Here is a 15,974-nt window from a genome sequence, read left to right as displayed (position 1 = left end):
GTCAGAATTGCGAGATATAGTCAGAATTGCATTATATAAAGTCAGAATTGCGAGTTACTAAGTCAGAATTGCGAGATATAGTTAGAATTGTGTGATATAAAGTCAGAATTGCGAGATATAGTCAGAATTGCGGGATATAAAGTCAGAATTGCGGGATATAAAGTCAGAGTTGCGAGATATAAAGTCAGAATTGCGAGATATAAAGTCAGAATTGCGTGATATAAAGTCAGAATTGCGAGATATAAAGTCAGAATTGCGAGATATAAAGTCAGAATTGCGAGATATAAAGTCAGAATTGCGAGATATAAAGTCAGAATTGCGAGATATAAAGTCAGAATTGCGTGATATAAAGTCAGAATTGCGTGATATAAAGTCAGAATTGCGTGATATAAAGTCAGAATTGCGAGATATAAAGTCAGAATTGCGAGATATAAAGTCAGAATTGCGAGATATAAAGTAAGAATTGCGAGATATAGTCAGAATTGTGTGATATATAGTTAGAATTGTGTGATATAAAGTCAGAATTGCGAGATATAGTCAGAATTGCGGGATATAAAGTCAGAATTGCGGGATATAAAGTCAGAATTGCGGGATATAAAGTCAGAATTGCAGGATATAAAGTCAGAATTGCGGGATATAAAGTCAGAATTGCGAGTTACTAAGTCAGAATTGCGAGATATAGTTAGAATTGTGTGATATAAAGTCAGAATTGCGAGATATAGTCAGAATTGCGGGATATAAAGTCAGAATTGCGGGATATAAAGTCAGAATTGCGGGATATAAAGTCAGAATTGCGGGATATAAAGTCAGAATTGCGGGATATAAAGTCAGAGTTGCGAGATATAAAGTCAGAATTGCGAGATATAAAGTCAGAATTGCGAGATATAAAGTCAGAATTGCGAGATATAAAGTCAGAATTGCGAGATATAAAGTCAGAATTGCGAGATATAGTCAGAATTGCGGGATATAAAGTCAGAATTGCGGGATATATAGTCAGAATTGCGGGATATATAGTCAGAATTGCGGGATATAAAGTCAGAATTGCGGGATATAAAGTCAGAATTGCGGGATATAAAGTCAGAATTGCGGGATATATAGTCAGAATTGCGGGATATAAAGTCAGAATTGCGGGATATAGCCAGAATTGCGGGATATAAAGTCAGAATTGCGGGATATATAGTCAGAATTGCGGGATATAAAGTCAGAATTGCGGGATATAAAGTCAGAATTGCGGGATATAAAGTCAGAATTGCGGGATATATAGTCAGAATTGCGGGATATAAAGTCAGAATTGCGGGATATAGTCAGAATTGCGGGATATAGTCAGAATTGCGGGATATAAAGTCAGAATTGTGTGATATATAGTTAGAATTGTGTGATATAAAGTCAGAATTGCGAGATATAGTCAGAATTGCGAGATATAAAGTCAGAATTGCGAGATATAGTCAGAATTGCATTATATAAAGTCAGAATTGCGAGTTACTAAGTCAGAATTGCGAGATATAGTTAGAATTGTGTGATATAAAGTCAGAATTGCGAGATATAGTCAGAATTGCGGGATATAAAGTCAGAATTGCGGGATATAAAGTCAGAGTTGCGAGATATAAAGTCAGAATTGCGAGATATAAAGTCAGAATTGCGTGATATAAAGTCAGAATTGCGAGATATAAAGTCAGAATTGCGTGATATAAAGTCAGAATTGCGAGATATAAAGTCAGAATTGCGAGATATAAAGTCAGAATTGCGAGATATAAAGTCAGAATTGCGTGATATAAAGTCAGAATTGCGTGATATAAAGTCAGAATTGCGTGATATAAAGTCAGAATTGTGTGATATAAAGTCAGAATTGCGAGATATAAAGTCAGAATTGCGAGATATAAAGTAAGAATTGCGAGATATAGTCAGAATTGTGTGATATATAGTTAGAATTGTGTGATATAAAGTCAGAATTGCGAGATATAAAGTCAGAATTGCGAGATATAAAGTCAGCATTGTGTGATATAAAGTCAGAATTGCGAGATATAAAGTCAGAATTGTGAGATATAAAGTCAGCATTGTGTGATATAAAGTCAGAATTGCGAGATATAAAGTCAGAATTGCGAGATATAAAGTCAGAATTGCGAGATATAAAGTCAGCATTGTGTGATATAAAGTCAGAATTGCGGGATATAAAGTCAGAATTGCGAGATATAAAGTCAGCATTGTGTGATATAAAGTCAGAATTGCGAGATATAAAGTCAGCATTGTGTGATATAAAGTCAGAATTGCGAGATATAGTCAGAATTGCGGGATATAAAGTCAGAATTGCGAGATATAGTCAGAATTGCAGGATATAAAGTCAGAATTGCGGGATATAAAGTCAGAATTGCGAGATATAAAGTCAGAATTGCGGGATATAAAGTCAGAATTGCGGGATATAAAGTCAGAATTGCGGGATATAAAGTCAGAATTGCGGGATATAAAGTCAGAATTGCGAGATATAAAGTCAGAGTTGCGAGATATAAAGTCAGCATTGTGTGATATAAAGTCAGAATTGCGAAACTCATGTGTTTAAAGATTAAGCATGCAAGCTCAATGGCTACTAATACAGCAGGAACCAATCATCTGTGACTTATAGATAATGATGTGATAATTAGCAGGTTGTGTTAAAGGACCTATTAGTCTGCGCCATCTAGAGTTTCATGCCAGAACTTTGTATTTATAAAGTCAGAACTGCGAGTTATAAAGTTGGAATTGAGAGTTATTAAGTCAGAATTGTGAGTTATAAAGATATAAATATATAAAGATATAAATGATGTCCACTTACAGCATTTTTCCCAAAATGATTGTTGAGATGGTTGTAGTCCTGCTCAGTGTAAGGCTTGATGGACTGTTGCTGAACACTCATCGTGAATAAAGGCTGCAGGAGAAAACAATCAAATCTCAAACGTAAAATCTCAAAGTACTAAACTATTATAGAAATATTACAGTAGTATTTTACCTCATAACCTCCGAGCTTGACTGTGACAGTGACATCAACAGGATGGTTAACCACGCCCACTACTGATTTAACCAGTGAGATGAAGAGTAGTGGGAACCAAATGATGCAAATGAGGAAGAGAATGATAATGCCGCCCATCCCATACTTGACTATCTTCTTTTTCTTTTGTCCTTTTGGTTGAGGATATTTCTGAAGAGAGAAAGTTTAATGAAGCCCCAAAATCATGGACAAATAAGATTATAAGTGGTGCTTGCCAAACCCAAACCCAAAGAGACACAGCTTCACAGCCTTTGAAGTATCATCATCGGCAAGCTTTTGTAACATTACTGTCACTTTTGATCAATTTAATGATTAAACCTGCTACCTTTTCTGTTTCACGGCTGCACTTGATGATGAAGATATTAGCGTAGATGTCTTCTACACACATCCAGTTGGAGAGAGACAATGTGGTATCTGTCCAAACCCAGTCCATCACCGCTCGAAGCTCAACTAGAAACGGAACCAGGCGAAACCTGAGGACAGAGTAAATTCAATCCATTAATGCCTACGGTGGCTCTCATCTCATCTCATCCTTTTAAGAAAAACTTTTGAAGAGAAGACACTGGAAAATGAAGAATACGAAGTGCCCACCCTTGGAAGAGGAAGAGGTTGAGATGATTGAATTTCTTGGTGAGGAAGTTTCCGAGGATTCGTGTCGGGTAGCCGCAACGGATCTGATACGCCGACAATGTGAAGTAGATGCACTTGAAGAAATACCAGAGCTGGGCCACTGAGTTATGATTGAACATCCTGTGAAAATAAAGGAAGTGATATAAACTCTGAAGTCTTTGATCTCAGCTGCAAAGATCTCCTGCATTTGTACACAAGCCTCGCTTACCTCTCGGTGACAGCCGGAAGGATGAAGAACATCCACAGGTGGATCCCGAAAACCAGTATAACCTGGAAGATGAGCTTTCCCAAGATGCTCTTCCGCAGGTACAGCGCACGATCAATGATCATGGTGCTGAACTGAATGAGGAGCATGACTAGAAACGCCTCGGGGACCTGATCCTCGGACAGAGAGGAGGCTATATCTGCTGCCGCTGAGTGTTTCTGGGACAGAGCAAACATTTCATGCTCAAACTTTACACAGTCAATGGGCCCGTTTACACTTGTCACATGTCACTATTTGATTTGACCTGGAATGCGTCTCAAAGCACGTCCTGAAGTGATTTGAGTCTCGGAGGGAATTACACCTGGTCGGATAGCTATCCAATCAGAAAAAAAATGCTTTATGTGACCAGGTGTCTAATTAATTTGGCATCCTAAATTTAGTAGCATTATATTATTTGCATTTAGCATTGTTGTTGTTTTAACTCAGATTGAGAATAATTTCTTCAGGATTGGTTCCAAATCATGCCATTCCAAAACGCAAATCCTGTAGACATTCCTTTGGGAATTTTTGACTAGGAATATCTTGATCTGAGTTTTCTGTACTCACTCCAAAGGCCCAGAAACCGAAGATGACGATGATAAAATCCACCACATCCGTGAGGAACATAAGAGCGTAGACATCAGTAGCCGCCCGATACTCCGCATGCAGGATGTTCTGGAAGAATCCACAGGTCGGCTTGTAGACATTCTTCACTCTGTGTAGAGGAATTGAAAACACCACAAGATAAAATTAATTACAGTCAAACCTTAAATATGGTATTAAATCATGAATGTCAACACTGTATCAACATCTGGAACAGTGTTGATTATTCAAAATATAAATTGTTTTGAAAGTGTAGATGCAGCAAAAACTCAAACCAACTGCAAATGTTTAATTAAAGGTGCAATATTTTAAATGCAATTAACAAATCATTATACCACTAAATATGAAGTCTCTTTATAATATGAGATATTTTGTTAAATTGTAGGGCTTGTTTTGTTGCTTGGCTAGTAAGAGACTTTTAACTACAACTCTTCCCTTTTTTTATACAAATGTGTCATTAAAGGCCTACAAATGTATAAAACTGATCTGAGATCAGGTAAAAATCATAAACAGGCACTGGTTAATGGGTTCAGAGAGATCATCGCCCCCTAACGGCGAACAAATGACATTTCGAAATGTTTCTAAACAGTTATGCCATAACAAAGCCCTGTTTACTGAAATCACGTGACTTTGGCAGTTTGAAACAAGCTCCGAATCACTGGTTCCAAAGCGAAGCGTTTCGAAATCGCCCATCATTGGTACCTCCTCTTACAAAAGAAAAAAATGCCCCTGGAAATCAATTTGACCGGGCAAATATTGCTCCGTAATGAAAATGTTAATTTCTGCCCCTTTCCTGCTGGGTTGAAACAAAAGCAACAGGAATCTTACATGGATAAGAAAAGGCCTTTGAGTTTTCCTCCAACAGCATTCAATAGTTTTTTACTGGTGTCCTCGCTGTGTTTCGTCTTTGACTTCTTCTTCTTCTTCTTCTTGGGTTCTTTCTGTTTAGTGTCTGTGACAGGATTGTTCAAACATGTCAAAATAACACACATAACAGGCTCAGTACAATCTTATAGACATAATTTAGGTCGAATTCATATATAAATAGGGTTGGGTATCATTTGAATTTTAGCGATTCCGATTATTGATTCTCAGTTTCAATTCCAATTTGTTTGATTAACAGACGGCAGAAGGTTTATTAGGCTGCTGTCACTTTAAGACCGAATGCACGGATCCAATATACTGATACACATCTGATTTGTTTCACAACTGTTTATGTTCACTTAACACATAACCGACTGTGTTTATGAGGATATTTCGACAATTTTGAGTGTATTCTGAGTGTCCACATGCAAGAAAATGCAAAAGAGAACTCAATTCAGTATTCGTGCACTATATGAGATGCAGCTTTAGATGTGCGGATGCCGAATTGAATTCTGTGTCGGAATCAATAAGCAGAATTGAGATTTTAGTATTTAATTTCTGACCTTAAGCATCTGATTTCAGAATTGGAATTGATTTTCAACAGACCTAATTCTGACTGTTTTTTCTTGCGGAAGCGCAGGAAGGGACTCTTCTTCTTCTTTCCCTCCTCCTTCTCTGTCTGAAGTCTTTCTGTGGTGTCCGGGTCGGTCTGTATCTCAGGATTGGTCGGTGAGTCTGCCGACGGCGTCATTGACATCACCTCCGTGTCGGGCTCTGGCTGTGCTCGACTGTCCTCTTCATCTGAGAGTTTCTCATCTCTTTCTTTCTTGCTCTTCTCCGCAGATGAAAGATCAGTCTTTTCTTCCAGAGGGCCCTCTTGGTCCCAGAGACCATAACGCTGAGAGAGGCAAAGACAAAAATGTATGTCATGATGGATTACAAACCAAATGCCAAGTCATAATACAAGAAAAGTATGGAGTCTGTTTATTTTAAGTCTTCACAGAAACTAAATCGTTAAAATCAATTTCGCAATGGGGAAAATGAATGCAGTTTTTACTTCTGGACTGTTACACTCTATTGAGTTCCAAAGGAGCCAAAACAAACTTTATACCAATAACTCTTAACTGTGCTTTAAACATGGTGACCATCAGACCAACAGTTCAGCTAGTCTAGGCATGTTTTTCTTCAGCAGGATAAACTGAATACCTGGAGAAGTGAGCGGTGAAAGAAGAGGGCCAGCAGCTGAAGCAAATCATAGCGGATGTAGTTGTCGGTTTTCTCCAGACCCAGGATCCGTGGAGGGAAGAAGGGCTTGTCCTCGTTTAACGTCAGCACATACTCACTATTCCACGGGAAGAAGCCGAACTGAAACAGGTATTTGACCACCACCATGACCTGTGGGAAACACATCAGCCCAGAGATACGCATTTTAGTTATTATAGTTCCAACTGCAATTGTTTAATATGCAAACTTTCAAAGCTTTCATATAAGTAGCCCTTTATACAAACGTCCACCTTCAGCTTGTGCTTCACGTCTTTTTGCTGTGAAATCTTTATAAAGTAAACGCAAGAATCACTTTGATATTGTTAGTAATATTTCAAGATCAACACTTACTGGACATATTGCACATATTGTTTTATATATACTGTTAAAATTAAACATAAAATAAAATAAAAAAGTTAATTAAATTCAAATGCATAATTAAATATTGAAATTAAAATTAAATTAAATATTAAATAAAAATCTAAATATGAAAATAAAAACTATTCTACAAATTTAAATAAGGTTTCTTTTTAATTATCTGAAACATTAAATCACCAAGTCAATTTTACAAATATTCTGTTTTTATATTTATTTATTTTTAATTTGGTCTAAAGGTTCAATGAACTGTAAAAAAGTTTACGTTTAAAAAGTGGTTAAAATAGTATTTTATATATACTCTATTTAAAAAAAAAGTAAATATTAAAATTTTAAAATTAAATATTACACAAAAATAGAAATGATAAAATAAAAACATTCTAAAAATATTCTAATATATATATATATATATATATATATATATATATATATATATATATATATATATATATATATATATATATACACACACATTTTATTATTTTATTTATTTTTTTATTTGGTCAATTTTCAATGAACTGTAAAAATTGTAACTTTTTTCTATAGTTGTCTGTATACTGTATAAAATAAAATATACAAAAAAAACATTAAATATAAACATTTAAATTAAACTAAATATTACAGAAAAATCTAAATATTAATCTAATCTAAAAATATTCTAAAAATTAAAATAAGGAGAAAAAAGGTTTCAGTTTTAAAAAGGCCTTGTGCGTTCTTCCCACCTCTGTGTAGACGATGGCCGTCATCCAGAACCTCTTGGAAGGTCGCGGCACAGACAGCATGGCCCAGAGAAAGACCAGAACCGGCAGCACCAGTGAGACGACAGAGGCGGTCACCAGGTTATTGAGCACGATGATGAAATAACATACCAGCTCAGAGTGAGCCGCCAGAACATTATAAAGCGCGAAGAGCAGCTTCAGCAGTCGGTTCTGAGACGAGTAGAACTCACGACTCTGTATCAGCTCCTCTACACTGAACGGCCTGAAACAGAGACAAGAAACAAAACCTTTTAAATGTACTGTGTTAAAGAAAATGAACCCTATTTAGTACCTATTTAACACCATGAACTCTTTCATAAAAAAGCAAAATTTTTGAACAAAATCTAATTTTTTTCAAAGACAACAGTGTGCAAAAGCAATGCTTTTATCGCTCGTGTTTTGATCCGGAGAATCTGTACTCGTTCAGATGATGTGTAATAGCGCCTCCTACCGTATAACAGTGAAAATACGGAAAGCTGGAAAATTACATCAATGGCAGAGAAAGAGTTAATACATGTTTTCTCTCAAATTCTCATTACAGTAATGTCAGATGATGTGTAATAGCGCCTCCTACCATATAACAGTGAAAATACGGAAAGCTGGAAAATTACATCAATGGCAGAGAAAGAGTTAATACATGTTTTCTCTCAAATTCTCATTACTGTAATGTCAGATGATGTGTAATAGTGCCACCTACAGTATAACAGTGAAAATACGGAAAGCTGGAAAATTACATCAATGGCAGAGAAAGAGTTAATACATGTTTTCTCTCAAATTCTCATTACTGTAATGTCAGATGATGTGTAATAGTGCCACCTACAGTATAACAGTGAAAATACGGAAAGCTAAAAAATTATGTCAATGGTGGAGAGAGAGTTAATACATGTTTTCTATTAAATTCTCATTACTGTAATGTCAGATGATGTGTAATAGCGCCCCCTAGCATATAACGGTGAAAATACGGAAAGCTGGAAAATTACATCAATGGCAGAGAAAAAGTTAATACATGTTTTCTCTCAAATTCTCATTACAGTAATGTCAGATGATGTGTAATAGCGCCCCCTACCATATAACAGTGAAAATACGGAAAACTGTAAAATTACGTCAATGGCGGGAAAAGAGTTAATACATGTTTTCTCTCAAATTCTCATTACAGTAATGTCAGATGATGTGTAATAGCGCCCCCTACCGTATAACAGTGAAAATACGGAAAACTGTAAAATTACGTCAATGGCGGGAAAAGAGTTAATACATGTTTTCTCTCAAATTCTCATTACAGTAATGTCAGATGATGTGTAATAGCGCCCCCTACCGTATAACAGTGAAAATACGGAAAGCTGGAAAATTACATCAATGACAGAGAAAAAGTTAATACATGTTTTCTCTCAAATTCTCATTACTGTAATGTCAGATGATGTGTAATAGCGCCCCCTACCGTATAACAGTGAAAATACGGAAAACTGTAAAATTACGTCAATGGCAGAGAAAAAGTTAATACATGGTTTCTCTCAAATTCTCATTACTGTAATGTCAGATGATGTGTAATAGCGCCTCCTACCGTATAACAGTGAAAATACGGAAAGCTGGAAAATTACATCAATGGCAGAGAAAGAGTTAATACATGTTTTCTCTCAAATTCTCATTACTGTAATGTCAGATGATGTGTAATAGCGCCCCCTACCGTATAACAGTGAAAATACGGAAAGCTGGAAAATTACATCAATGGCAGAGAAAGAGTTAATACATGTTTTCTCTCAAATTCTCATTACAGTAATGTCAGATGATGTGTAATAGCGCCTCCTACCATATAACAGTGAAAATACGGAAAGCTGGAAAATTACATCAATGGCAGAGAAAGAGTTAATACATGTTTTCTCTCAAATTCTCATTACTGTAATGTCAGATGATGTGTAATAGTGCCACCTACAGTATAACAGTGAAAATACGGAAAGCTAAAAAATTATGTCAATGGTGGAGAGAGAGTTAATACATGTTTTCTATTAAATTCTCATTACTGTAATGTCAGATGATGTGTAATAGCGCCCCCTAGCATATAACGGTGAAAATACGGAAAGCTGGAAAATTACATCAATGGCAGAGAAAAAGTTAATACATGTTTTCTCTCAAATTCTCATTACAGTAATGTCAGATGATGTGTAATAGCGCCCCCTACCATATAACAGTGAAAATACGGAAAACTGTAAAATTACGTCAATGGCGGGAAAAGAGTTAATACATGTTTTCTCTCAAATTCTCATTACAGTAATGTCAGATGATGTGTAATAGCGCCCCCTACCGTATAACAGTGAAAATACGGAAAGCTGGAAAATTACATCAATGACAGAGAAAAAGTTAATACATGTTTTCTCTCAAATTCTCATTACTGTAATGTCAGATGATGTGTAATAGCGCCCCCTACCGTATAACAGTGAAAATACGGAAAGCTGGAAAATTACATCAATGACAGAGAAAAAGTTAATACATGTTTTCTCTCAAATTCTCATTACTGTAATGTCAGATGATGTGTAATAGCGCCCCCTACCGTATAACAGTGAAAATACGGAAAACTGTAAAATTACGTCAATGGCAGAGAAAAAGTTAATACATGGTTTCTCTCAAATTCTCATTACTGTAATGTCAGATGATGTGTAATAGCGCCCCCTACCGTATAACAGTGAAAATACGGAAAGCTGGAAAATTACATCAATGGCAGAGAAAAAGTTAATACATGTTTTCTCTCAAATTCTCATTACAGTAATGTCAGATGATGTGTAATAGCGCCCCCTACCGTATAACAGTGAAAATACGGAAAGCTGGAAAATTACATCAATGGCAGAGAAAAAGTTAATATATGGTTTCTCTCAAATTCTCATTACTGTAATGTCAGATGATGTGTAATAGCGCCCCCTACCGTATAACAGTGAAAATACGGAAAGCTGGAAAATTACATCAATGGCAGAGAAAAAGTTAATACATGGTTTCTCTCAAATTCTCATTACTGTAATGTCAGATGATGTGTAATAGCGCCCCCTACCGTATAACAGTGAAAATACGGAAAACTGTAAAATTACGTCAATGGCGGGAAAAGAGTTAATACATGGTTTCTCTCAAATTCTCATTACTGTAATGTCAGATGATGTGTAATAGCGCCCCCTACCGTATAACAGTGAAAATACGGAAAGCTGGAAAATTACATCAATGGCAGAGAAAAAGTTAATACATGGTTTCTCTCAAATTCTCATTACAGTAATGTCAGATGATGTGTAATAGCGCCCCCTACCATATAACAGTGAAAATACGGAAAGCTGAAAAATTACGTCAATGGCGGGAAAAGAGTTAATACATGTTTTCTCTCAAATTCTCATTACAGTAATGTCAGATGATGTGTAATAGTGCCACCTACAGTATAACAGTGAAAATACGGAAAGCTGGAAAATTACATCAATGGCAGAGAAAAAGTTAATACATGTTTTCTCTCAAATTCTCATTACAGGAATGTCAGATGATGTGTAATAGCGCCCCCTACCGTATAACAGTGAAAATACGGAAAACTGAAAAATTACGTCAATGGCGGGAAAAGAGTTAATACATGTTTTCTCTCAAATTCTCATTACAGTAATGTCAGATGATGTGTAATAGTGCCACCTACAGTATAACAGTGAATATACAGAAAGCTGGAAAATCAACTAACTCTCAGAGTATTAGACTGTTAGGTTAACGTTAGTAGAATAAGCCGCACCTGTCTGAAAGCAGTTCACTGGCGGTTCTGGAGCGTCGAGGGCGGAGGCTGTGCTGGCTGTAAAACGGCTCTGTGTCCAGCTCTAGTGTGAGTTCAGAGGACAGAGTCGTGCTGCTGAAGTCACGGGCCTTCGCAAAACCACCCAGATTCTCCAACTCAATCACACTGCGAAAGAAATGGGATGACAAAGAAAAATATTAAGAAAAAGGCATTTTGTTGGCCTCCTGGTATCTATCCCACTGGATAACCCACACTGAAATATCATTGGTCCAATGACAAATTCTCAGCTATGTGAACATCCTATCTAAGTAAGGAACTGAACAGGTCAGACTCACTTGATGTTGCTGCTGAAGCGAACATTGTCTGTATCAGTTTCATCGAGACAGGTCTCGACAGTGAGATTCTCACTGTCCTGTGAGAGCTGGTCATCCATGGGCTCTCTGGAGGGTCTCTGTGGATGGCACAAACTTCATAAGAACAACGCCTGTTACGCACTGGGTAAGGTGTGTTTGGGTTAGTGACCCACCTGGCTGATGTTGTGAATGAAGAGGTAGCGCTCCTCACAGAGGACCGTGGAAGTGTCTACATACTGCTTGGTGAGCAAGTCAAGCCACATGGTGAATCCGTCCACCATGGCCAGGAAAAGCACCCACAGGAACTTCAGTATGTCCAGAATCCTCTGCACTACATCACTGCCAGTGCCTTGAGATGCTGTAAAATCAGAAATATGCACTGGGTTGTCATGTGAAATTCAAGGCACCCTCAAATCCCTAACCTGTTTTCAGCTGCTTATGGTTAGGCACTAATACAGTCAATCTCCATTTACACTATATGGACAATAGTATTGGGACACGTAGCCATAAGATCAAACAGGACTGTTACATTCTAAATACATAGACGTTAATCTGGAGTTGGTCCCCTAAGAGCTTCCACTCTTCTGGGAAGGCTTTCCATGAGATTTTTGCCTATTCATCCAGTAGAGCATGATGTTGGATGAGAAGGCCTGGATCACAATCTCCATTCTAGTTCATCCCAGATGTGTTTGATGGGGTTGAGGTCAGGGCTCTGTGTGGGCCAGTCAAGTTCTTCCACTCCAAACTCATCCATGGACCTTGCTTTGTGCACTGGGGCAGTCATGCTGGGATAGAAAAGGGCCTTCCCCAAACTGTTCCCACAAAGTTGGAAGCATAGCATTGTCGAAAATGTCTTGGTATGCTGGGTTACTTCACCCCAAAATGAATGTTATCCCATGATTTACTCACCCTCAAGCCATCCTAGGTGTCTAAAACTGTCTTCTTTCAGACGAACACAATCAGAGTTATATTAAAAATATTCTGGCTCTTCCAAGCTTTATAATGGGAGTGAACAGGCTCGAGATTTTGAAGTCCAAAAAAGCGCATCCATCCATCACATAACAAATCCATACGATTCCAGTGGGTTCATAAAGGCCTTCTGAAGCGAAGCTATGTATTTTTGTAAGCTTAGTTTTATAAACAAAAATAACTGGCTTCCGGCAACGGCCGTATTCGAGTCTAGTTCCAGCAGAAGAGTGACCTCTGACTCAACGCATGACAACACTGACGAACACAGAAGTGCAGAGGAGAGAGCAAAACAAAACACGGTCATGAATTAGATGTCTAAAATGAGAATTTTTAAAGAGAAATGTCAGAGGATTTCGATATAATAGAAGAGGAGCTTGAGTTTGTTTGCCAGCCCTATTCGTTTAAACTGCGAGAGGCGTCTATATTCTATGTAATACGTCGGGTCCGAGTTCACTCTTTCTCTGGAGCTAGACTCTTCAACTGGACGTATAAGGGGCCTAACCCGAAACCATTATCCTCCTCCACCAAACTTTACAGTTGGCACAATGTAGTCAGGCAGGTAACGTTCTCCTGGCATCTGCCAAACCCAGACTCACCCGTCAGACTACCAAACCGAGAAGCGAGCTTCGTTACTCCACAGAACAGGTTTCTACTGCTCCAGAGTCCAGTGGAGACGTGCTTTACGCCACACCATGCCACGGTAGGCATTGTACTTGGTGATGAGGCTTGCACACAGATGCTCAGCAGTGGAAACCCACTCCACAAAGCTCCCGCCGCACAGTTTTGTGCTGATATTAATGCCAGTGAAACTCTTCAGCAATGGAATCAGCAGAGCATTGGTGACTTTTACGCAATCTGTGACCGGTTTGCTCTGTGACTTTATGTGGTCTTATATATATATTAACACGTGATTAATTCAACACGGTCATTAGCGTAATTTACGTCGCGCAGTTAGATGACCTTAGAAGGCGGGAGTCAAACTGAGCATCTACAATAATAAACTATAATGACAAAAGTTTTGGGACACCTGCCTTTACATGCACATGAACGTTATTGACTTCCCATTCTTAATCCGTAGGGATTAATATGGAGCTGGCCCACCCTTTGCAGCTTTAACAGCTTCAAATCTTCTGGGAAGGCTTTCCACAAGGTTTAGGAGTGTGTTTATGGGAATTTTTGACCATTCTTCTAGAAGCGCATTTGTGAGGTCAGGCAGTGATGTTGGCAAGAAGGTCTGGCTCACAGTCTCCGCTCTAATTCATCCCAAAGATGTTCTGTCGGGACTCTGTGCAGGCCAGTCAAGTTCCTCCACACCAAACTCGCTCATCCATGTCTTTATGGACCTTGCTTTGTGCACTGGTGTGCAATCATGTTGGAACAGGAAGGGGCCATTCCCAAACTGTTTCAGTAAAGTTGGGAGCATGAAATTGTCCAAAATGTCTTGGTATGCTGAAGATTTAAGAGTTCCTTTCACTGGAACTAAGGGTTCAAGCCCAACCCCTGAAAATCAACCCCACACCACAATCCCCCCTCCACCAAACTTTACACTTGGCACAATGCAGTCAGGCAAGTACTGTTTCCTGGCAACAGCCAAACCCAGACTCGTCCATCGGATTTCCAGACAGAGAAGCGTGATTCGTCACTCCAGAGAACACATCTCTGCTCTAGAGTCCAGTGACGGTGTGCTTTACACCACTGCATCCAACGACTTGCATTGCACTTGGTGATGTAAGGCTTGGATGCAGCTGCTCGGCCATGGAAACCCATTCCATGAAGCTCTCTACGCACTGTTCTTGAGCCAATCTGAAGGCCACACGAAGTTTGGAGGTCTGTAGCTATTGACTCTGCAAAAAGTTGGCGACTTCTGCGCACCTCAGCATGCGCTGACCCCGCTCTGTGATTTTTACATGGCCTACCACTTCATGGCTGAGTTTCTGTTGTTCCCAATTGCTTCCACTTTATGATACCACCTAACAGTTGACCATGGAATATTTAGTGTTGAGGAAATTTCACGAATGGACTTAATGCACAGGTGGCTATCACGGTACCACACTTGAATTCACTGAGCTCCTGAGAGTAACCCATTCTTTCACAAATGTTTGTAGAAGCAGTCTGCATGCCTAGTGCTTGAGTTTATACACCTGTCGCCATGAAAGTGATTGGAACACCTTAATTCTATGATTTGGAGCGGTGTCCCTATACTTTTGGCAATATAGTGTATATACACACATACATATATATATATATATATATTCCTCAGCCAGAGCTTACTTACCCACATCGTCTCCTTCCTCTTGAACTTCCTCCACTTCCTGGGAATCCCCAACATCAAAAACTGCTCCATCCTCCTCAGCACCACCTGATATCCATTAAGAGAAATAAACACTCAATATACCACTGTAATAAGAGGAAGTGTGGTTGATTTGTCTCTTTGTATATACAGTATATATCGCTTCATGGTTCATATGTCTGCGTTTAACCTGAAGCCTGAGCGATTTGTTGTTTCTTTGCTTCCGCTCTCTGCTCTTTCTGCCTCTGCTGACGGTCTTTCAGGGCTTCTTTTGCACTGGTGACCCAAGCCTGGTACGCCAGCTGTGAGAAATATTTTATACACACAAACTTTACGCTTGTATCCCTGCAATAACTGCCTTACCAAACATTTAACACAGTACAAAAGTAATACAAAGTGTGTGTCACCTGAAAGGCAGTCTGTTTTTTGCGAGGTTTCTGTTCCTCCTGAAAGGATTCATCTTCTTCTCCGCTGTCAGACTCAAACATGTAGTATTCCCCAGAATGCAACACTAAAACAAAGACATTCACTCATATTCAAACTCCAGCAGCATTGTTGCATTCTGAATCTCTTGTTTGCTTCCCTGAAAATGTTCATTTTGTAAGACTGCCATCTTTATATGAAATGATTTGAGGGATAAGCTTGATATTCAGAAAGATAGTACTGCAGCTGATTGTAAGTTTACCAGTCGCATGATCCATCCAAGGATACTGCCATCTATTGGACTTTGATGACTGTCTCCTTTTCTTCTGTTCCTTAGAGTCTATTAAAAACACATACACATGAGGGATGTGTGGCTGATTTCCTCATTTCCTAGATACAGATTTCAAGCATCATATCATATCACATCACTTATTTATACTTATT

The 15,974-nt window shown here is 38.4% G+C and overlaps 1 protein-coding gene across 2 annotated transcripts in view; it reads right to left on the bottom strand.

Moving 5' to 3' along the window:
- The window catches only part of piezo1 (piezo type mechanosensitive ion channel component 1 (Er blood group)), a 100,097-nt gene that overhangs the window by 5,108 nt on the left and 79,015 nt on the right, over window positions 1-15,974 (bottom strand). For both annotated transcript variants that reach the window (XM_067400236.1, XM_067400238.1), the window contains 17 exons: window positions 15,793-15,870; window positions 15,515-15,618; window positions 15,298-15,409; window positions 15,093-15,176; window positions 12,022-12,206; window positions 11,831-11,946; window positions 11,496-11,660; window positions 7,721-7,979; window positions 6,567-6,755; window positions 5,967-6,258; window positions 5,325-5,448; window positions 4,461-4,608; window positions 3,858-4,072; window positions 3,611-3,769; window positions 3,345-3,492; window positions 2,981-3,169; window positions 2,807-2,899 (listed from right to left, as the gene is read on the bottom strand). In XM_067400236.1, coding sequence (XP_067256337.1) covers window positions 2,807-2,899; window positions 2,981-3,169; window positions 3,345-3,492; window positions 3,611-3,769; window positions 3,858-4,072; window positions 4,461-4,608; window positions 5,325-5,448; window positions 5,967-6,258; window positions 6,567-6,755; window positions 7,721-7,979; window positions 11,496-11,660; window positions 11,831-11,946; window positions 12,022-12,206; window positions 15,093-15,176; window positions 15,298-15,409; window positions 15,515-15,618; window positions 15,793-15,870 — 2,660 coding nt within the window. The remainder of the gene's footprint in view (window positions 1-2,806; window positions 2,900-2,980; window positions 3,170-3,344; window positions 3,493-3,610; window positions 3,770-3,857; window positions 4,073-4,460; window positions 4,609-5,324; window positions 5,449-5,966; window positions 6,259-6,566; window positions 6,756-7,720; window positions 7,980-11,495; window positions 11,661-11,830; window positions 11,947-12,021; window positions 12,207-15,092; window positions 15,177-15,297; window positions 15,410-15,514; window positions 15,619-15,792; window positions 15,871-15,974) is intronic.

The sequence above is a fragment of the Chanodichthys erythropterus genome, chromosome 11 (genome assembly GCF_024489055.1).
Source record: "Chanodichthys erythropterus isolate Z2021 chromosome 11, ASM2448905v1, whole genome shotgun sequence".
Classification (NCBI taxonomy): Eukaryota; Metazoa; Chordata; class Actinopteri; order Cypriniformes; family Xenocyprididae; genus Chanodichthys; species Chanodichthys erythropterus.
This window is presented reverse-complemented; position numbering and strand designations above follow the sequence as displayed.